A 22,692-nucleotide genomic window follows, 5' to 3' on the forward strand; every position below is an offset into this window, starting at 1 on the left:
ATAGCTGAGCAGCTGGGATTATATGCAGCTAATTTTTTTTTTGAATTATTTTGTAGAGACAGGGTTTCACCATGCTGCCCAGGCTGATCTCAAACTTGTGACATCAAGTGATCCATTCGCCTTAGGTTCTGAAAGTACTGGGATTACAGGTGTGGGCCACTGAATCTGCCCTATTGTTGTTTTTAAATGAATTCATAAACACATATTTTTAAAATTTCTCAGTTTTATGTTCTCCTATGGTAAATGCCAACATATCTATGTACACAAAAGCTTTGGGGTGCTTAATAATTTTTGAGAATGTGAAGGGATCAACACATTGGTAGCAGTGTCGGTAAGCATAATCATATGATTTATCTCTAGTAAAGCTCAACAGAAATGAAGAAAATAAATTATTGGCTTGATTCAAGATAGAATATTGGTATGATGACTAGAATATTCAGTATCTGATTCATGTTTTAAAAATTTATTGAACCCTGACTGAGGGTCAGACACTGTGATACGTCTAAAAATACAAAAGGAAGGCAGTCTACCTACTAAGTGTTCAAAGTACAGAGAGGGGAAAAAAACAGAACTTAGCTCAACGAATATTTATTTGAGCACCTGGCAAAATCAGGGCACAAAAGTGAATACTGAATGCTAAAATGGTAACTGTTCTCATGGAATTTATGTTTGATAATGCAATCCAATAAACTATTTTTTAAACCAAGGTAAACGATGAATCAACATATTAAATTCTATTCTTAATGAGTACAATTGTTCTTTTCCTTTTTCTTTTCTTTCTTTTTTTTGAGACAGAGTCTTGCTTCGTCATCCAGGCTGGAGTGCAGTGATGCAATCGTGGCTCACTGCCATTTCCACTTCCCAGGTTCAAGCGATTCTCCCCTCTCAGCCTCTCAAGTAACTGGGACTACAGGCATATGCCACCATACCCAACTAATTTTTGTATTTTTAGTAGAGACGGGGTTTCACCATGTTGGCCAGGCTGATCTCAAACTCCTGACTTCAGGTGATCCATCCACCTTGGTGATCCCAAAGTGCTGAGATTACAGTTGTGAGCCAATACACCTGGCCTAGTACAATTATTCAATAGCCTTCAAAGCAATTAGATAAGCAGAATACTTGCTTTACCTGGGCTTTGAACAATACAAATCTGTTTTCTTTTTTAAAAAATATTTAAACAGTCTTTGATATTCAATCAATGTCCTGCTGTAATTAACATGTCCTATTAAAACTAACAGCTCTTATCTTTTAGAGTAGCTTTCTGGTTGAGTTTCTGCTTCTGTATCCTATAATCTACAAAGATTACCTAAAGCCATGCTCTAAAACTTTCAAGTGTAAATAATTGAAAAAAATGTATTTTTTTAATTAGGTGACTGATGCTTATGCTCAAATTTCAGTCTTTATTACATGATTGATGCTTATTCTCAAATTAGGTAGCTCTCACTAATCAAATAAATAGATGGAAGCCCCTTCTCTCTTCTCATCCTAAATCTGAAATTTATAGAACATGGATGTTTCCCTGTTCTGTGTTCACCTGATTAGTCAAGAAAACTTTGGAACTGACATCTTTCTGTTGAGAAAAATGTTGATTCCCAATTGGGGAAGTAGAGGATGAAGAGGAGAGAGATACATTGATGTACATGTACATTCCATGACACAGTAAGATCCTCTCTCACATTATCACATGTCTCATGCCCCACAGATATCTTAAAATAATGCCCTAATTTCTTAGATGGGGAAACATTTTTTTGTCTGAAATATAATAAAATATTAAACAAATGTATGTGAAAATGATAATACTTAAATTGTAGAATACCAATACAAATCAATATGGAAATACTAAGAGCTTTTATACTGTGAGTGTTTTCTCAGAGAGAGTTCTGCTAAATCAGGTGTATGGCCCTCATTAACCTATTTGTTTCATTCTCCTGTCTTTTTGCAGATTTCCTAAATAGAATACGTTATTCATTATAGAGGATTGGATAATTTCCTCCCAAAATATACATCAACTTGGAGCCTCAGAATGTGGCCTTATTTGAAATAAAGATTTTGGAGATGTAATGAAGGTAAGTATCTCAAGATGAAATTATCCTGAATTAGGATGGGCCCTAAATTCAATGATTTGGATGTATTTAGGATGGGCCCAAAATCAAATGACAAATAAATGTCTGTCTTCATAACAGAAAATAAGAAGACACACAGAGATAACTGGGAGAAAGCCATGTGAAGATAGAGACAGAGAACAAAGGTCTGTTGCCACAAGCCAGGGAAGACCAAGAGCCACCAGAATATGGAAGAGACAAGGAAGGATCCTCCCCTAGAGACTTCGAAGGGAGTGTGGCTCTGCTGACACCTTGACTTCAGACTTCTAGCCTCAAAAATATGAGAACACAAACTACTGTCATTTTAAGCCACCCAATTTGTGGTAGTTTCTTATGGCAGTCATGGTAAACTAATACACTTATTAAGTTGATTCCTTTTGAAAACTGAGGGAACAAAATGTTTTTCTTCTAGCTTTTGCTTTCCTATGTGTAGATATCAAAAACTAATTCATATAACACTGTAAAACATAATTTGGACAGATTGAAGAATTTGTAATATTGAACCCCCTAAACAAGTTCAAATTTTAGCTACTGTAAACATAGAAAAAGTAATATATAATACTAATTGGCTCTTTTTACAGAATTTTCAAATATCTGCAGCCATGTATTTCAATGAAAACATTATTAAATTATTTAGATGAAATCTAGATGTATATAATCCCATTTGTTCATTTACAACTGAATTTTGATTTAATGCCCCTTCTGTGATCTACTGCATCTGCTCTTCCCGTGAACAATAACAACAAATTTCCATAATGTGTTGGAGAATCCAAGTCAAGGAAAATAGTGGTATGATGCATCTTTTATGTTCTTACTTTAAAGGTCTTCTACTTTTGAGACATACACCTGTTTGAAAAGCTGATGAAAGCTTTTTCCAGTCCCAGAACTCTACATACAAATTTTTTACATAGAAAAATTTACATGCTCTATCACAGAAATCACAAGCCCCTTGAAATCTATCTACAGCTTCTCTAATAGTTCCCAAACTCCCAGGTTAAAAACATCTATATTTAGGCAACTGTAGAGAGTTGACAGATGTTGCGTGCATTTTGGGGTCATGTATACTATTCAGATAAACTGCGATTGTTCTTTCTTTAGACTTTGAAATTATTTACTCAAAACAATATTTCCAAGGATATTAACAATGGTGCTTACTTTGGCAGCACATATACCATAAAGGGAAAATGAATAATATATTCTAAGTGTCACTGAAAAAAATTCTTTACACTATGAAGTTTTAAAATATTATATTCATGGGTGTTAATTTATTATCCCTTTGGAAAACATTTTTCTAAAGGAGATTTTATAGTGGAAACATGGGAGAATGGGATTCAATACAGAGAAATCTGATTCACAACAAACTGTCTTGAAAAGAGGACTTCCAAAAGTTTTAGGTATACCTAGTGGGGGAAAATGTTCCCAATGAACTTGAATAAATACCTCATCTGTCATTAGGGTTGCAATTGATCTGCCAATCTCATGGTACTGTTGACCCTTTCCCAGGGGTCCCAGAAGAATGAACAAAAATCTGTAATTAAGAAGAAAAAAATGTTTTAAGGTAGAAATATAAAAATAATTTTAGTAATACAGAATCACTCATCTCAAAGGAATTACTGAAAATGGAGATTATGATGTCAAATACTTTCATAGTTTTTCATAGTTCATTATTATTTTGAAAAATTTTACCATGATTGACTCTTATGCTTAAGATCCTCAAGCAATGGGAATGCATGGTTTTCTGTTTTTTTGATTGATTTTTAATCACAGTGTTTCTCCGTTTAGTTATCTGTACAGTATGTGCAGTTGCCATTGGGAATTTTAAGGATTCTACGATTCTTAAAGATGGAAAGTGTGAAAAGTAAAATCTGATTAGAACTTTCTAAATAGGAAGGAAGAAAACTCACTTGTATGCAAAATGGCAAACAGTTCAAAGGGGGCAAAGGTAACACAGTAGCAAAACAGAGAAAATATTATAGAGTCAAAAAACAGTAGGTGTATGTGCAATTTTCATTATCAAAAATTATTGTCAGGAATCAAAGATCAGCCAGGTAGAAGAAAATGGGGAGTTAATGATCTATTATTTATAATGCTGAGGAATAAAAAGAGTGTGTACTATAATATTCCATCTAAATTAGGTCAAACATTTGGCAAATTCATCATCACAAGTGGTGCTTTTAAAGAAATCAATAGATACTCTTAACTTTAGCAGACTGGTGATTGTTCTGTCTCTGAGAAGGTCAATCCTTCTGGGAAATTGTGAAAATTAAAGAATGCCCTATATTCTGCCATATCATTCTATGGTGTTAATTTGTTAAATGGTTTATGCTATTAAGTATGAAGACTAATGGCTTTACAAGGTGTACTAAAATAGTTACTATAATTTTACTCCTCATATAGGTATAATCTTTAGAGATCGTACATGTTTTTACATGAGGCAAATATTACACACTTTTAGAGGATGTGACAATATTTTTGTGTGTGTGTCAATGACAACTGAACCCAACCAATTTCTACTACTTAGAAATGTCCAGGGTACATTAAAAACAGGAATGGTTTAATTTGGTGGCAGGTGCTTAGGTGCTTTATCAACTATAATAGCTTTATTTATTTATTTATTTATTTTTTTTTGAGACGGAGTCTTGCTCTGTCGCCGGGGCTGGAGTGCAGTGGCCGGATCTCAGCTCACTGCAAGCTCCGCCTCCCGGGTTCACGCTTTCTAAGAAACTTCCTAACCTATGTACATCTTGCTATTTTTCAGGTTTCCATTCCATGGGCTATTTTTAAAGTTCTAAAAGATTATTTTCTGACATTTCTACTATGTGCTGCCATTGTATTAACAGGATGCCCTTTTGTCCTCCCCAAAAAAGGATAATTAGAAACCCTGAATGGCTTTCTTTATTCTGTTTGTCCAACTAATCTTCAATTTTTCACCTTCCCTAACTAAATAGTCTTGTCTTTAAATCTCTTCTCATACAGTTGCTCTACAGCGGCCCTAATTTTTTTCTCCATTGTTCTCTACACATATTTTGCTATCTCAGTGTGAAATAAGGTCACTTAAACCGGACAGTTTTCAAATAAGGGTATATAACCCCATCACAGCTTTTTTCTACTCATGGGAATTTTTCTTTTCCTTCTTTTTAAATACAAGAACTATCATTGTCATAAAGAGTCATGATTTGCTCATAGTTCAACAGACACCTTCCTAAGTGGTGGAACACAAAGGCACTGCTTGGCAGACTGAAAAGAAATTTTCAACTGCTATAATAGTAACTCTACAATGAACAAGTTTAACATCTTAGATATGAATCCCAGACTCCCAGAAACCTTGGATAGGTTACAGGTTGTCCATAGAAAATATATAGCCTGAATCACAGTCAGATGCCACTTTAATGTGCTCCGTTCATCCTTTCCCTTTGTACATAAAAGTTGATGTGTATCAGAAATCTCAATAACCCTCAAACAGGATAAATACAGACTTCTTTCTATAATCTGAACAGTAACTAGATTCCTCCCCCAAACCATAGTCAGACATAGGTACTTAAACACTGAATCCCATTCCAGTCAGCTGAGCTCTTACAAAATGAGGCCTCTCCTGGCTGTGTATTCCATAGTTGTAGAATATTTTATCCATAATCAGAGCAGGGAGTTATGTAATCTGCTATATTTTGAGTTAAGGCCAAAGATCCATTGAGGATATATATTCTACAGTTGATACAGTACTTGAACTTTTCATCAAGTAACTTGGCTAAGGCATTCAATGTTTGGAAGAGGAGGCGCACTAACAGCTTTTGAGATAGCTGTAGCATCAAACAAAGGGCACCAGCCATATGGGAACGGGGCCCTAAATAGACATGTTTTGCTGCAGGAAAGGACTAGAGTAAAAGGCTATCTGCATTTTGGAATCACACGGATGGTAGGAGTATGGAAGAAAACAAGGTTCCTGGGTAAATTGCTTGGAACCTAATGTGCTAAAGTCGATATTCTGTTTTTCCTTTCTTTCTTTTTTTCTTTGTTTACAGTTTTAGTAATGGATAGCCTTATTCTAAAAAATGAGAAACAGCATAATTCAGTTTGTATTATCCCTAAGTTGTTATTTTATTGTTAAATGAGAAACAAGTTCCGATCATCAAATTAAATTTGTACTTTTAACTCTGATTCAACCACACTGCGATAATACTTCTACCAGTGATTCTACAGACCCTGTGTGTGGGAAGCCCACTATGCCTAGGATTGAAACATATATTTGATGCTATCCTAGTGATGGCACTTACATGTATTTTGAAGGCCTTCTTATTCAAGCGTAAGCAAACCTTAGTAACTTTGCTATTTCTGAATTTGACCACACTCATGCACAGGATCCTTTCTTTCTTTAGCAGACAATTTAATGCAACCTTTGAGAAAAAGCTAACATGTTACCACTTCTTTTACCAAAAATGTAAAAAAAAAAAAAAAAAAAAAAAAAAAATTCATATGGCTTCAGGGTACCTTGAGATGAGGAATATGCCTAAAATGAAACAGAAGCTTGAGAGAAGGGAGGAAAGAATAGAATAATTCTTAAAGCACTTTTCCCCTCCTCCACAAACAAAAATTAATAGTAGTTTTGTGGATTTCACATTAGTTTCTAGTCAAAACTCTAACAGAAAATTCCTTGAATCCTTATTTTCTTTCCACAAAAAGATGGTTTAAGAAAAATACAAAAGACGCTTTTATACTCTTTACCTGGTTGGGATTGGGACTTCAGCCAGTCCTTGAAGCAATACAGCTGGAGACAACCTGACAAATGCAACTACAGTTCGATCCAAGAACTCCAGTTCTCCCACTAAAATGTTTGATGCTTCAGCCCCTGGAGGAATCTTTTTCATAAAGTGCAGATCAACCTGCAAGCATCACCAGGTAAATATGATACATCAAAACTGGAAAAATCTGGTAAATCATATTCTTGCACAGTGCTTCACATATAGTAATCCATGAATAAATATAGTTTAAATAAATACACACAGTTAAACATCTCATTTGCCCTTTTTCTATAATAACCTTTTTTCTTTACTTGTGGATTATTTTAACTTGTCATCAATAAGATGAGTACTCTAGTTCTTCTACTTATTATTTTTAAACGAAGTTTCTCCAGCCTCAACAATCTTGAAATTTTAGACAGGGAAAAGTATGTGAGTTCAGTTAAATAACTATTCTTTAACTGTAATTTAATTAGCATTTGCCAACAGATTTAATATTTTTATAGTACATTACCTAATTTTTGTACATAATACATTTTAATTAATAGTCAAATATGCTTATGTCAAAAGAAATATAATCATGTTTCTCTTTATAGTATAAATTATGACTTTAACCTTCTTCTGTTTTCTAGTTGTTCTATACTCTTCACATTCTATATTTGGCCTGGTAATTCTTCAATATTGGTCTTTCATCTGAGAATTTAGACATGACACAGTAGAAAAAATCAGAATAAAATATTAACATTTGGAGTTACTGAAGAGCTATAGCTGAATTTCTGACATGAGATGTTTGTGATTGAAATGAATGTACACAAAGCAAAAGTGATCATTAACAAGAAGAAATGCTAAGAATAAAGGGTGAAGTCTAAAAAATGAATGCAAAATATCCTTAACAATAAGTATCAATTTTATGTACAGGGCCTCAGTGAAAGACAAGCAGTGACTTTAATGTAAATTGTACAAGATCTACATCTTGTTTCTAATTCACTTGAGTTGCTTTTTATGAAGCTCTGTTTTTAGGGGAATAATAATTTATCTGCTCTAGTAATTGATCTTATGCTCTGATATTAATGAAATGAGGGCCAAAGATCAAAGTGAGAATAGCCGAGAGAGAGAGGAATGAGCTCTGGCAAATATGAGTGAGGCTGAGATTTTTTTTTAGCCTAGATAGTTCTTCTGCAGGTTTAATGATTTGAGAATATTTTTCTCAAAATTTAAAATAAAAAATCCATAGTAATACTTTAGTGACTACATTAAATTTGTTTCTTTCTGAAATCAAGATCATAGTACAGCTATTTGGAAGTTTTACAACTAATTAATCTTTCCAAAGAATAAGGATACCACAAAATATATAACCTAGTATATGAAGCATGTATTCTTTCACAAGGATTAAATATAAAAATATCCTACAGTACTCCATCAAAAATATTAAATAGAATCATTATTTTATTTTAAAGGAAAGGAAGAATGATTTAACAAAGCAAAACTGTCTATAAAAATGTATAACAAATATTATACATCCAAAGTTTTTAAGCTACAAATGTACTCCCAAATATACATTTGTAAATTCATAATTCATGTACACTGGATTATATAACAAATATTTTTGCTTTTGTGGACCTGATCTTTTAATGTATAGATAGCAAAAGTATTTATTTACTATAATAAGTAAGGTTAAATTTCATGGGATTTGTTGTGGTATTTTTGTAGGTATTTATCTAGCTAGGAGAAATGTACAGATTTAAGATGCTTTAAATTAGTAAAGCTTTACATTTTCATTGTAATGCAAAAATTCCCAAGGAGGGAATAGAAGATTTCCCATAGACTGTTAGCTCTGTGAGGAAAACATAATAAATTTCATAATCCTTTCTGTTACTAAAAGAATAAACAGTTTTCTCTCTCAATGGAAAGAACAATGATACAGTATAAATATACTGAAACAAAATTTAAAATGAGAAAACATCTTTCTAAAAAATCTAGTAATTCTTTGGGAGGCGGGTAGATCACGAGGTCAGGAGATCGAGACCATCCTGGCTGACACAGTAAAACTCCATCTTTACTAAAAGATACAAAAAACTAGCTGGGCGAGGTGGCGGCACTTGTAGTCCCAGCTACTCGGGAGGCTGAGGCAGGAGAATGGTGTAAACCTGGGAGGCAGAGCTTGCAGTGAGCTGAGATCCGGCCACTGCACTCCAGCCTGGGCAACAGAGCAAGACTCCGTCTCAAAAAAAAAAAAAAAAATCTGGTAATTGATAATATAAATTATATTGATAATGCCTGAAATTTAAATTCCACCTTGAAAACTCTATAAACTCATTTATTGCTTGACAAATGCCATTGTCTTAACTACTAAAGTCTGTGCCTCAGGCAGGTGGTGACTATAGAAATAACTGTTTAAAGATGAAATTTAATTAAATCAATAAGTACATAGTATGTTTGTAAAATGTTGAATTTTGTAAAAGAAAATATATGGTCATTACACATGATCTTTAAGCTTACAAAATATCTAATATGTCATTGATACCTGTTATTTAGAAAAAACATTAAAATATACAGAATTTAATTTCAGGATAAGCAAATTCATCTTTTGACTTCAAATGGAATAAGTTATAGTTCTATAGCACATATCTGGGGCAGCCATTGTACTATACTCATTACATTATTCTTGGAGTAATCATACACTTTGGGAAGTAATTGATTATGTATTATCTAATTATATTATTCTATATTAGGTACAATTATATATTATATTTATGGGGCAACCCTATATTTTGTGTTTGTGTACTATATACTTCATGAAGAAACTTATTTGACAAACTATCTTCTTTTGTTTGGTTAAGTTTTTGAGACAGCATCTCATTGTGTCATCTAGAGTGGAGTGCAGTGGTGTGATCCCAGCTCACTGCAGCCTTGAACTTCCTGGCTCAAGCCATCCTGATCCTTCCAGTTCAGCCTTCTGAGTAGCTGGGACTACAGGTGTGCCACCATGCCTGGCTGATTTTTTCTAGATTTTGTAGAGATGAGGTCTCACTATGTTGCCTAGCTTGATCTCGAACTCTTGAGCTCAAGTGATCCTCCTGCCTTGGCCTCCCAAAATGCTGGGATTACAGGTGTGAGTCACCATGCCCTTGGCCCCCTAAGCAACTTTTAATATAACAAAATATTATGTTTAAAGACCTGACTGTGACCTCTTACAAAATTATAAATACACAAAGCAGGTCTAGAGAATCTAGGTTGAACTATATCCCTAAGACAACTGTCAAGTGAACACAAACACTTGGAATGGACAAGAAAGAAATCCTGGAAGTTTCTGGTCCTCTGGATAGGATTTTGAAGAAATCAAGCTATACTCTTCTGGGTCTGTATTTACACTCATGCTTCTGGGCTCTCCAGACCTCACCTTTATGTTAATAACGGAAAGATTTCTTTCTGGGCCTTTGATACTTAAGCTGTGGATGGGAAACAGTTACATTTCTAGGGAACAGGGAATGAAATTAGATAGTAGATCAAGGTGAAATTGGAAGTGTCTGGGCAAACTACACACTAAGAATTAAAGGAAAAACAGATGGAAATTTAAGGAGAAAGTTTAAGCCTTCAGCCCATTATAGAAAGTACAAGAAAGGTCACAGGGATTCTCTGGGGAGAAATGGTGTCTTGACACTAGCCAGTGACCTTGAGCAGCTCTCTTAATCACTCTATAATTCAGCTTTCTTGCTGACTAAATGAGGAGATGTCTAAGGTTTCCTACTGTTCTAGGATTAAATAATACAACTCTTTGTGCTATGTTTCATACACTAAAGCTAGATGCAGAAGAAAGTTCTTTCTATGTAGAAAATTATGTGAAGCCATCTCTGGGTCATTTGAAGTAAAAGAAAACACTATCAACATAAAATAGCTATGTTCTACTGTCAGCTTGAAAAACAAAAACAAATAGTGTTTTGAAACATCTGCTTTTTAAATGTATTATGGGAAGCTAAAACCTGATAATTTCAGTTATTTTCTAAATCATTACTTAAGTAAGTTTGACAGGTCTATACATTGAAGGATTACAAATATGTAGGTTGAATGTGGATGGAATAAATATGATCAAATCATATGAGAGGAATAAAGACCTTGTTTTTCTTAATACCTCAAAATGTTTGGAATCTACATATTAAGATTCTGAGGTTTTGGAATCTGCATATTAAGACTTAAAATATTAAAATAGAAAACTAACCTGGAAACTAGGTGAATTTTGATAAATTCACTACTAAAACTAAAATCATAAGGCTAAAAAAAATCAACTCATGCACCTGCAAAATCTGGCACTAAAATCTGTTTCCATAGTGATAGATCACAACTGCTCTTTTCAAACTCTACTTTTCTGCCTTCTCAGGCTTTAAAGTAAAAAATCTTACTCAGTCTTTTTTAAATTTCAAAACCAGGCTTACATTACTTTGGATCTTACATTACTGAAGGATTCATTCAACAAATACATACCAAATACTATTCAAGGCACTAAAGACCCAGTGGAGACCAAAACATTAAATTATGATCTGGTGTTTTATTTCTGACACTACTATTTCTACTACTACTAATAGCCACAATAATAAGTGTAACCATCTTTTATTAAACACCTGCTATAAGTCGAGCACTGTCCCAGGATCTCTCTATATATTATTTGATTAAATCTTCACAATGAAATTGTAAATAGTTTTCTTACTTTGCAAACGAGAAGGCTGAACTTTAGAGAACTTCTCCAAGATCAGAGAGTTTATAATGCCAGAGTTGGGATTCAAGATCTCACACTCTTTCTCAAAAGCCACATTCTTTCCAGTGTGCCATGCTATGAACAAGAAACTGAGGCATAAAGGCAGCTGATACTAAGTAGAGGGCTCTAGAAATTTAACTTGCCTATTAAAAGATGAAACAGGCCAGTGATCACAAATGTGGTGAGAAAGAAAAGGATTAAAAGAAAGGAAATCGGTTTTTGACTCTTCCATAGTTTTAACTGTTTGGGGGGACCAGAAGATGAGACTCCTGCCTACAACTGGCAATCTTCATTTTCTTTCATATGTGATGAAGAATTCTTGAAGGCTGCAAAGACAGGTCACACAACCAAAAGCAAAATGATATGGAGATATACAATCAGTGTATAAAGGTTATATTATTTTTAAAAAGTTAAATCACAATTTATTTGAAAGGAGGAGCTATGTGGTTTATAATGATTGTTTCTGAGGATGTTAAATATGCCTTCTTTATGCTGTTAATGTGTTTATACATAAATATGTAGCTTGTTACATTATTGCTTTTAAGATCATTTCAAATTAAGAATATCAGGAATTAAATGTATGGCAGTTTGTGACAACTTTTTCCAACTTGCAGATGAATGAAAATGCAATGCTTTGAAAAGATAGTTCTTAGAGTGGCAGATGGAATACATTTGAACTGGCTTAATGTTTGAATCACATGTCTCCATACAGTGAAATGAGCTTTGAACCACTGTAGAAATAGAGCCCAAGTATGCCCTCACCTCTCTCTCTTGCTGGTGTGGAGGTCCTTTTTCATGCCTTTGTTTCATCCCACATGGACTAGTATGCCCCTTTTGTTGGCCTCCCAGTCCCTGCACGCATAATTAACAGACTTAAGCTGGTACACCATGCTCCCACGGAGACTCCGCCAGGCACCAGAGGGAGAGCATGCACATAACTAGATCTAGATTATTTAGGCATTGTCAGAGGGATTCTGAAACAGGTCCAAGGAGCTGATCACTATTAATCTTTTCAGAACCTTGATTCAGGCTACTTCCTCTACTGCTTTCACGCATTCCCACTTCCTCCCACTACTACAATTATTGCCAGGGCTAGGGCCTTTATTAAAATATTACTCTGAGTTACTTCTATTTCAGCCACTCAGATAAAGAGAATTGTTAGCCTGCCATATTTTCACCAAGTATCGAAATTCCTCTTTTGCATTGTCTTTATTTATTTATTTATTTATTTATTTTGAGATGGGGTCTCACTCCATCACCCAGGCTGGAGTGCAGTGACATGACCTCAGTTCACTGCAACCTCTGCCTCCTGGGCTCAAGCAATCCTCCCACCTCAGCCTCCCAAGTGGCTGGAACCACAGGCACGTGCCACCACACCCAGCTAGAAACTCTTCTTTTCTACTCAACTGTTACTTTGCCATAGCTTGTAATGGCACATATACAATGTCAGAAATTTGCTAATTAAAATCACATTATTGTCATTGACTCATTTTCTAAGAATACATTCAAGTTAATGATTTCATTTCAGTTGTCTCCAATTAGATGTATCCCTCAACCCAGTCAGTTCTTAATATGTTTTTATTTAAAATTCTGCTCAGTTTTACTACGTCCTTCTAGGAGTTCCTTACAGTAATGACTTTTCCTTGATTACATTAACAATTCAGTTTTATATTATGATTTGCTTTCCCACAAAGAGAGGAAAAGTGATTTTGAACACAAACTAGCCAAAGTTTTTAAACAATAGATTAAACTTGGCCGGGCAGGGTGGCTCATGCCTGTAATCCCAGCACTTTGAGAGGCTGAGGCAGATGGATCACCTGAGGTCAGGAGTTCGAGACCAGCCTGGCCAAGATGGTGAAACCCCGTCTCTACTAAAAATACAAAAATTAGCCAGACACAGTGGCACACGCCTGTAATCCCAGCTACTCGGGAGGCTGAGGCATGAGAATCGCTTGAACCCAGGAGGCAGAGGTTGCAGTGAGTTGAGATTGCGCCACTGCACTCCAGCCTGGGTGACAGAGCGAGACTGTCTCAAACAAAGAACAACAAAAACAAACAAACAAACAAAAATAGATTAAACTTCTGTTAAATTCCCTGTGAAGCCCAGTTATTCTTTTTATTGGAAGAGATAACATTATACCAAGTGGCTGAAACATGAATACTATGCATAAAACTCACAGGTTCAGTTTTGTTTTGTTTTTTTTTTTTTTGAATAGGCAAAATGTTACATGTGGACTTAATGCTAACATTATCTGTAACAATATCAAGCTTTGGCAAGAAACAAAAAAAGTGCATGCAAAATATTATATCAACACCTCTTAAAATGGGTAGTAATTTCTAGTAGTAATTTAGCAACTTAGTTAGATGAGAGGGAGAAAAGCTCACCTTGCTAAAGTCAACAGTGCTGTTTTCTCTGCTAACATCATTTTTATTTTCAACACAGGCTGGAGCAGACTGAGGAGAAACAACCTGACCTGCTAAAAGAGATTGTTGTGACAGAATACAAACAATTACTTACATAGTTGTAGACATACTGAGTGAAATACGTACTTCAATTAAACTAGACTAACAGGTTTCTTAATGAACTTATGATGTAAGCATGAAGGGTCAATATAAATAGATCTATATTAATACAAACATTCTTATTATCAGTTACAGTTAGAAATGGGAGAATTCAGTAAAAAATTAAACCAATTTTCAGATAAAAACTCTAAAATATTATTTTCAATAAGGATTATATACAAAAATATGTAAATGTTACCAGGATTTTGAAGTATCATTGATTTCTAGATTTCAACCAAAACTAATGGTATATATAAAAAGACAAGATAGACATCTGTTAAGATTTAAGCTCAGCCTGAAGAATTTAAAATGTAAAGCATTAAAAATGACAGATATTTATCTGAAAAATACATAGTATATTTTTAGGTTTTATTGCATCTAAAAAGCCAAACCAATGAAAAAAACTTCCTTGGCCATAACTCTTATAGTCTATACAAGGGGTTCGGTTAGAAATACCTTATTTCACACAGTATAAACACTATGGATATGATTTTATGCCTCTGATTATTCTATTATATAAGCATACTGATATTAGCCTGTGAAATGAGAAAAGATAAAAACTTGAATTGTATTAGTTTTGCATTAACACTAAACTAAAACATAATTATCTTGTAGTTCTTTTCCCTATTATAGGGAAGATGATGAGAGTTCAGTGGATAGTAGCACTGGGAGTGTGGCAATGACTAGAAAGGGTGAAATTCCATTATTCACTAAATATGAAACATTGTTTGCAGTAAATCATATTAAATTTGTTCATAACAATGCAATGAAAATTAAACATCTCCCCATCTTTATTGTTTTTTTTCTGTGAAATGAATAATGACAATTCAAATTTGAAGCCTTGTGCATATTTATGATAATAACTCAATGACTCAAAATAGTGCTTTTATTCACATCAATTGTAGATGTTAGAAACACTCTCTCTGCCTGGCTCTTCTCTCTACCTACCTAAATCCCAACTTTATTCTAAATTCACCTTTAGTGTCATCTCTGATCACTTTGGTCTCTGTCTGAACTTCTCTAAGCTCCCAGTGCAAATGCAAAACCCCCCACAAAAACCCTTTCCTTTAAATGCTCTCCTGAAAGTCCACTTATTCTTTGTTACCTAGAAATTAACAACTGGGGTTAAAAATACTAATTATTTACTTTCAAAAATTACTATAAGTTTGCTTTTTAGACTAGTAAGCCTCTCAAGCAGGGGTCATTTATTAATAGGAATAATTGTACAGTTTAAAGTTGTTATAATGCCAGAAAGTAACAGGCTTAATATTCTTCTAGAACTTAAGGATTTCACTACTTTCATTAAAAAATGTAAAATAATGTATTTGGAGAAGATGAAAATAAAATGACTTTTTAAAAGAAGTTCACCTCAAACCATGTTCACAAATTCTGATTATAGCATATTCTAGGGAAATACATAAACTTCAGATAAATGTCATACAAGCTACATAAATTATTTTCATTCTCCCATTTCTAACCGCAATGTGCAGCTGTGACTGTGAACTGTTCATTAGCAGCCATTCAATTTACCATTCTCAAAATAATAACTGTAGTTTTAAAAAAACCTTTTACATAATGCATTTGTGCTACTAACAGATGTCTTCAATCACCAGTTTCACATCATTTCTCCATATTTTAAAGAGTTAGAACATTAGATATATTTAAAATTAAATTTATTGAATGTTCTGTAAAATTGAGTGGTGAAATTCAAGTCATGGATAAATTAAATACACATATATCTGCTTTCTTATAATAAATCATTTCATGTGGTATAAATCTACACGGAAGAACAATTATTTAGGTCTATCACCAAACACATACAAAACAAAAGTTAACCCAGTGCAAAGTCATTAACTTTGAAGAGATTAAATTTTGAATTGGATAGAAAATATGTGGAACTTAAAATTTGAACAAATTGAATATGTTATGTTTTCATTTGTATACTTTAAGTAGAGCATTTCATAAATTACCTTCTGCTCAGGCAGTATGTTTAAAACATTAACACTTGTATTTCTCCTTGTAAATAATTACAGTAATTAATAACTAATATTTATGTAATAATTATAATAAGTAATATATTTTGAGATTTATTGTTGTATGCTACTCTTGTTCTAAAATAAGAACAATTTTATAAAATATTACTTTATAAGGTTGATAATGAACAAGGGATTTAGAAATTATTTTTTATAAATATTTTAATTGAAGTTGATAATGACCTAGTTGAGAGTTTAACTAGCAGGAGACACATCAGATGACAGTAAACTTCTTGCTAGTCCTAGATTCTAGATATGTCTATAGAATGTATGCTAATATAAAAAGTCACGAAAACTAGCCTATGACAGACAAAAAGACCAAAAATTGTATATCTTTTATATTTCAGAGCAGTAGTTAAATAATAGTAGTTAATATTCATAGTTAAATATATTTAATCACATCAAAAGTCCTACAAAGTTTAAATAGCATTTCAAATCTTGTTATTATTTCTTGTCTATTATTTCCAAAAATGTAAGTTAATTTGCTAAAGTTGAAACAATACACTTTAAATGTGTATATCCTCAAGGCAGTTTTCACAACTTGGTAGTATATTGAACAATGAACAGATACTATTTAAAAATTAACCTAACAAGTTTGATTTGGGTTATTTTGAAAAAATAGAAGTCTTTTAAAAAGTTTAACATTTTATTTGCTGTATATATAAAACTAATATTCATGCATGAATTATAGTATATAGAATGAATTGAAACCTCATAAATTAAAAATAATTTTATAGTTCTATTATCAATTGTAATCATTGTTTAAATATATTTTTCTTTATGCCAATTAGCTTATGCCAATTATTACCACCTTTCAGAAGAAGATGATGGATTAAATTTCAAAATTAATTTCATTAACTGAAATGCTATTACATAAGAAGAATCAATAAATTCAGATTTTGGAAAGGCATCTCTTATTTTCTTGCTGATGTCTAAGGCAATAGTGGTTCACAGAATGACAATTTTCAAGTACAGATTTATCTTCAGCCAGAAGTGAATATTTTCCTAATAGAATAACAAAGAATTTGCTAGGATATTTTCCCCTCATGGAAAAAATTAGTATAAGGTTAGGATTTAGCACTCATATATGTGTGAAAGCTTTATGAATGTTAATTGTATACAGTAATTTTTTTAAAGTGCTACACCACAGTACTTACAAACAAATGCTTTTTACCTGTTTCTTTATATTATCTTTGTCCACTCATCACTGCCCATATTATTTGCTATAAATGAATGTCACTGCAATGTTTAATTATTTCTGTTTTTATAATACATACATAATTTTGAGGCACAAGGATGACTATGAAAGAAGACATTAATTGAGTAATCTTATTATATTCAGGGTAAGTTATTTAAAAACTGATGAAAAGTGGATATCGCTAAGGTTAACTGGTATCTGTGACTATTTAAATGTAAATGGAAATATTTGAGAAACCTAATATCTTCTTTGCTATTTATTAAATACATTTTTCTGAACTGTTAAGCTCAAGAGTTCTTCACCTTAAATCAAAATTTCTAATATTTGACATCTTATCAATTAAGATATATATTATATAGTATTCATATTAGCACCTGTTTGAATTACTTTTCCTTGAGTTATGAATTCATTTTTTTCCTCTGAGCCTTCATGGAGGGATCATATGTGTCAGATAAAAATTATTATAGACCATGTATTTTTCTAGGGCAAATTATAATAGACATGGGGCTAGCATAGGAGAAAACTGAGAGTATTTTGAGTAAATACTAACTAGAAAAATGAAGCTGTTTTTCTGCTTGTTACAGCATATATTTTTCACTAAGTGTATTATGAGACTGGCAAAGTCATTTTCTTTATCATAAAGTTGTAGGGAAGGAACATGAGATTACATCAAAAGTACTATTTTATGACTTTAAGTAATAGCAGTATTATTAAAGCACCTCATTATTGGGGAAAAAAAGGTACATTCTCAAAAACCCTGTTGAGTATTATATTAACTCATTTGTCTTTAGCTATAGTTCTCTTCTTCTTTAAGTAAAGTATGCACATATGTATTAAAAAACAGCAGCTTAGCAACTTTTAAATTATATTTGGCCAAATTCATATCAATAGAATATATTGCATAAATGTATCATTATTTTCTACTGCTTAATCCACTGTAAATTACGTGCACTAGAAGGAAACTGGGATGAAGACATGGAGGTACATTACTATTAACCTAGAGACCAAGCTGGTTTACACTACCTCAGAAACCTTCAACGCATTTAGAGTACCCAAAGGGTAGGAGATGAGGGAGTACAGAGATGAGATGAGCCTGTTAGAGACAGACATAAGACAGAGCAAAATAAAGAAATATAAAGATGAATGACAAAGTTACATACATGTGTAACAATACATTTATTCATGGGGATAGAAAACATAAAGAAAGAAGGGCTAAATATTTAGAAAATGCTGATTAGGTGAGCTACACTTCAACAACATGAAAAGTATGCAAACAACTAAACTTGGAGAAAAATTAGTGTGCCTGAAAATAATTAATGCAATATAAGAAATAACAAATCCAAACACATCATACTAGAATTATGTTCGCTCTTAAGATCTAGTCTTGACATTCCAAAAATGTAATGACAATATAGCCTCTGGGCAGGCTCATCAGTTGTGTCAACAATGTCATCTTGATTTTCTTGGAAGAGTAGAAAATACCATATTTATTAAACAATGTTTAATTATTTAATATACGCAAATGTTTTAATAAGTTTCTCTCAAGCAATCTTAAGAATTATTATTCTAGCTTTATTTTTTCTTCAAAGGTAGAACATTATGAGGGATAAATTTTAAACCTTGAATATCTTATTTATGAGACCATTGTATTAAAAAAGCAAGAAAGCATTTCTTAATATCTAATACGAAAGACATAATATCTAAATACATAAAGACAACATGCATCTGAAAATTAAAAGTACAGCATTTGTAAAAGAAGTAACTATAATGTAATAGATCCGATTTCCAAAAGTATAAATAAATATTATGCACAATATATATGTGTACATTGCTTTAAGGGCTGAAATCTACCCAGGCCTAAAGATTGAACTTTATGTCCCATCCTCCCAAGTCTAACTGTTTTTCAGTAAACTATGGCATTGAACAGTAATTAGAGACTTTCTGCACTGTAACTCCTAATAAAAGTTACAACTGGAAAGTATTCAGATTACGAGAGACAAAAGATATGTGAAGGAAAACAAACAGAGTTAGAAATTATTAGTAAAGGACAGAGCAGAATAAAGACACCCTATACTTAACGAAACTAATAATTCCAAATTATCTTCAAACATATAAAAATTATCATAAGGATAATAATATTTTATAATAGATTTATAATCCCAATGTCTCAAAAGGTAATTGAATACATGACCTAAATGATAAATACAGATACTGATAAATTTTGCCTTCTAGATCACTTAACACAAAAGTCTTATTTTTAATTTTAGAAAATCTTCCTAGTCCAAATAATTATTTTAATATTTTCAATATATTTATCTTGACTGTTTTACCATCCATACCCTTTTCAGGGTGCTAATGTCAAAGTAGATATTATTTTTCTATTATTTTTGCTGTTGTTTTGCCAAATGTAACTGTCACTTTTTATTGAAACATCAAAATCAGACATTTAATTCTTACAGTTTTGATGCTTAATGAAAAGTGAAAGTTAAACACAGCATGGTGGCATTAAAAATGCATGGTGAATCCATAGCATCCTTCACATTAGCCCTGAAGAGAATGCGGAATACCAAGAAAAGTTAACTAGTGTGTTTTGAGATGAGACTGACAAATTATCACAAATCACTAAAAAAGGAATGGACAAAGAATGGTAGACTTGGGAAGGAGAAGAGCAAGGAAATGCACTATTTTATTAATCTAATCTATAAAACAGGGAAGACCCCATTTGAAATACAGTGTCTGAATGTTTAACCCCAGAGAGTCTAACAAGGTAACACGCTCAAGACACAAGTCAATTAAGGAAGTAGAAACTTTATTCTATATGACTCTTTCAGGCTTATCTACATAAGCTTCCGTTTGTTTTTGAGATAATTTCAGCACATTAAACAAGAAACGGGGACTTATATCTACCGCTATGCTTAGGGAGGAAAATGTGTTTTGTTTTAAAATTTCTGGAAAAATCTTTGCCCTATTTAATTTCTATTCTATAATCTTTTCTTAAAAAGTCCATCTTTTTGCATAATGGATTTTACTAAGGATTTTAAAAAATTAATAGTATTACCTTTACTTTTTTGATGTTTTGAAATCCTTTTGCATCTCTCTGAACTATTGCACAAAAATTTAAATTTTTGCATATTTAGAACAGAATGTCCAATTTATATTTATGGCTATTAATTTCAATTTGTTTATATATCTAGAGTTTGTCAGGCCTTAGAGTTCATAAGTAGATTGAGAACCTCAGCAGTAAAGGTCTTTCATACTTTTTTCATTTTTGGGTAGGAGATTTATTTCTAAATTGGTGAAGTCTATACATATTTTCAGAATTCTCAACACACATAATTATGCAAAGTGTGTGAGGAAGCAAAACAGAGTCATAAGGAGGTGTTATAAGCTTAGGCTTAGAAAACCACTTCTGACAGCATACTCTACAACAATACTTAATTGGGTATATGAATCTTATTAGAAATGTTTCCAAGTTTTTATTGCCCTTACGTATGCCTCAAAAAGATTTGTATGTGTTCAGATAAAGGCTGATTGTACAGATGGTGACAGAATCACTTCAGAATCACTCAGATTCTGGTTTTTGGGAAAACTAAACCATTTCTTAAATAAGACAAAAAGCAGGCTCTCAGAAAACCTTGTGACTATATGTAGATTTGCAATTCACAGTTAAAATTCTACCATCTCCTCTTATGTGTAATAGAAGTTTAAAGCAGTAACAAACAGTGTGCCTAGATCTGCATATTACAATAAATCATTGACCCAATAAATTCTATAGCCTCTTACCTCAAAAAAAAATGCCATGAAATTATTGTTAGAGTAAACATTATATCCAGTGAAATTTAAGGTATAAGTTTTAACTAGTTCAAAATGCAAGATCCTTGCCTCTTTGAAGAAACATACCTCTTTCTTAAAGACATATATCTTATTATCTGATTTCTAGCAAAAGTTATGAAGGCAAAAGTTCATTTTTATAAAATCTGCATGCATTCTTAGAAGTTAATTCTTGGGTATATTTTAATAAAGTTTTTGGAATCATGTAGACATAAGCCCATAGCCAAAATTAGTAAATAACTGACTCTGTTTCAACATTGCCATACCAAATAAATACTAGCATTATAAGTATAACAAAAGCACAGCATTTGTAATACATCTCTTAGAATACAAAAGCCTCGTTTTGTTATCTTATGTATCACTTATTTTAAAGCAAATTGTGATTTAGAATAAAATATGTTTTAAATATATGATTTGATTCAAAGCAAGTTATACCTCCTCAGAAGGTTCAGTGGACTCTACAAACACAAGTTGGTATTTACTCTAAAGTATTCATAATAATTTTATTGAACTTAATGTATGCACAACTATAGACTCTTTTATGTAACAAAAATGACTTATATGCAGTCACCGAAAAGTCCCAAAAATCAAATGAGTATTTCAAAAATGATTTTGTCATTAAGAACTGGTTCTATGCGCTGAGACAAAATTACATCTAATCATCTTTATCTATTTAATAAAGCATTTATTCTACTTTTTTATGTATATTTGATTCAGTAGTATGGAAACTGATTAATATGAAGCAAATCTGGAGAAAACTAATTTTCATACATTTTATTTAAGGCATCTCTGAAGCTTTTGAAAATAGGGTGAGATTACATGATATTTCATGCTGTCACTACATGTGCTTTCATCCATTTGTGGAAATCAGTCTTTCCAGTAAAGCATTTGAAAATACTTTTCATTAATTTTTATCTTTTAGAACTGAAAACTTTAAAGCTGATAGAAGTTTAACAAATTCATATCATCTTCATGGTAACTTCATTTTCTTTCATGAGACTAATAGAAAGGATGGATGACAATAGGAGATTCCTAAGCAACTTCCTTAGTGCAAATGATCAGGGGTTAAATAAATGCCAGGAGAGAACAAAAAATACAGGAAAGATAAAAGAGTCCGAAGCATAAATCATAGAAAGTCAAGATTGCTAGGAAACAATGGTGGTCATCTAGATTGGTGTATGAAGATGGTCAGTGGAGTGGCTCCATGGACGTTGAAGATGCCACATTACAAACAGCAATGAGCCCTTGAACCGGAATCAGCCATAATGTATGTAAAGTCACAAGCAATGCACTGGCTGGTCTTTTCAATCATTTTCTCTAATGGATTTGTTAACTATGAGCAACATGAAACCATTATCTTTTTTCCACAAACACTAGATGATGATCATGATTCCTTTAAATGAAAACACCATCTATGGCATAAGTTAAAGCCCTGCATTACATTTTTAAGCTACAGGACAGAGACTAGGACCTTATTTGTTAT

The 22,692-nt window shown here is 32.6% G+C and overlaps 1 protein-coding gene across 3 annotated transcripts in view; it reads right to left on the reverse strand.

The window, feature by feature from the left end:
• The window catches only part of SLC4A10 (solute carrier family 4 member 10), a 395,086-nt gene that overhangs the window by 105,790 nt on the left and 266,604 nt on the right, over nt 1-22,692 (reverse strand). For all 3 annotated transcript variants that reach the window (XM_033231304.1, XM_033231305.1, XM_033231303.1), the window contains exons 7-9: nt 13,971-14,062; nt 6,822-6,979; nt 3,543-3,630 (exon numbers count right to left, since the gene is read on the reverse strand). In XM_033231304.1, the coding sequence (XP_033087195.1) occupies nt 3,543-3,630; nt 6,822-6,979; nt 13,971-14,062 (338 nt within the window). The remainder of the gene's footprint in view (nt 1-3,542; nt 3,631-6,821; nt 6,980-13,970; nt 14,063-22,692) is intronic.

Source organism: Trachypithecus francoisi, unplaced genomic scaffold (assembly GCF_009764315.1).
Source record: "Trachypithecus francoisi isolate TF-2019V2 unplaced genomic scaffold, Tfra_2.0 Lachesis_group13, whole genome shotgun sequence".
NCBI lineage: Eukaryota > Metazoa > Chordata > Mammalia > Primates > Cercopithecidae > Trachypithecus > Trachypithecus francoisi.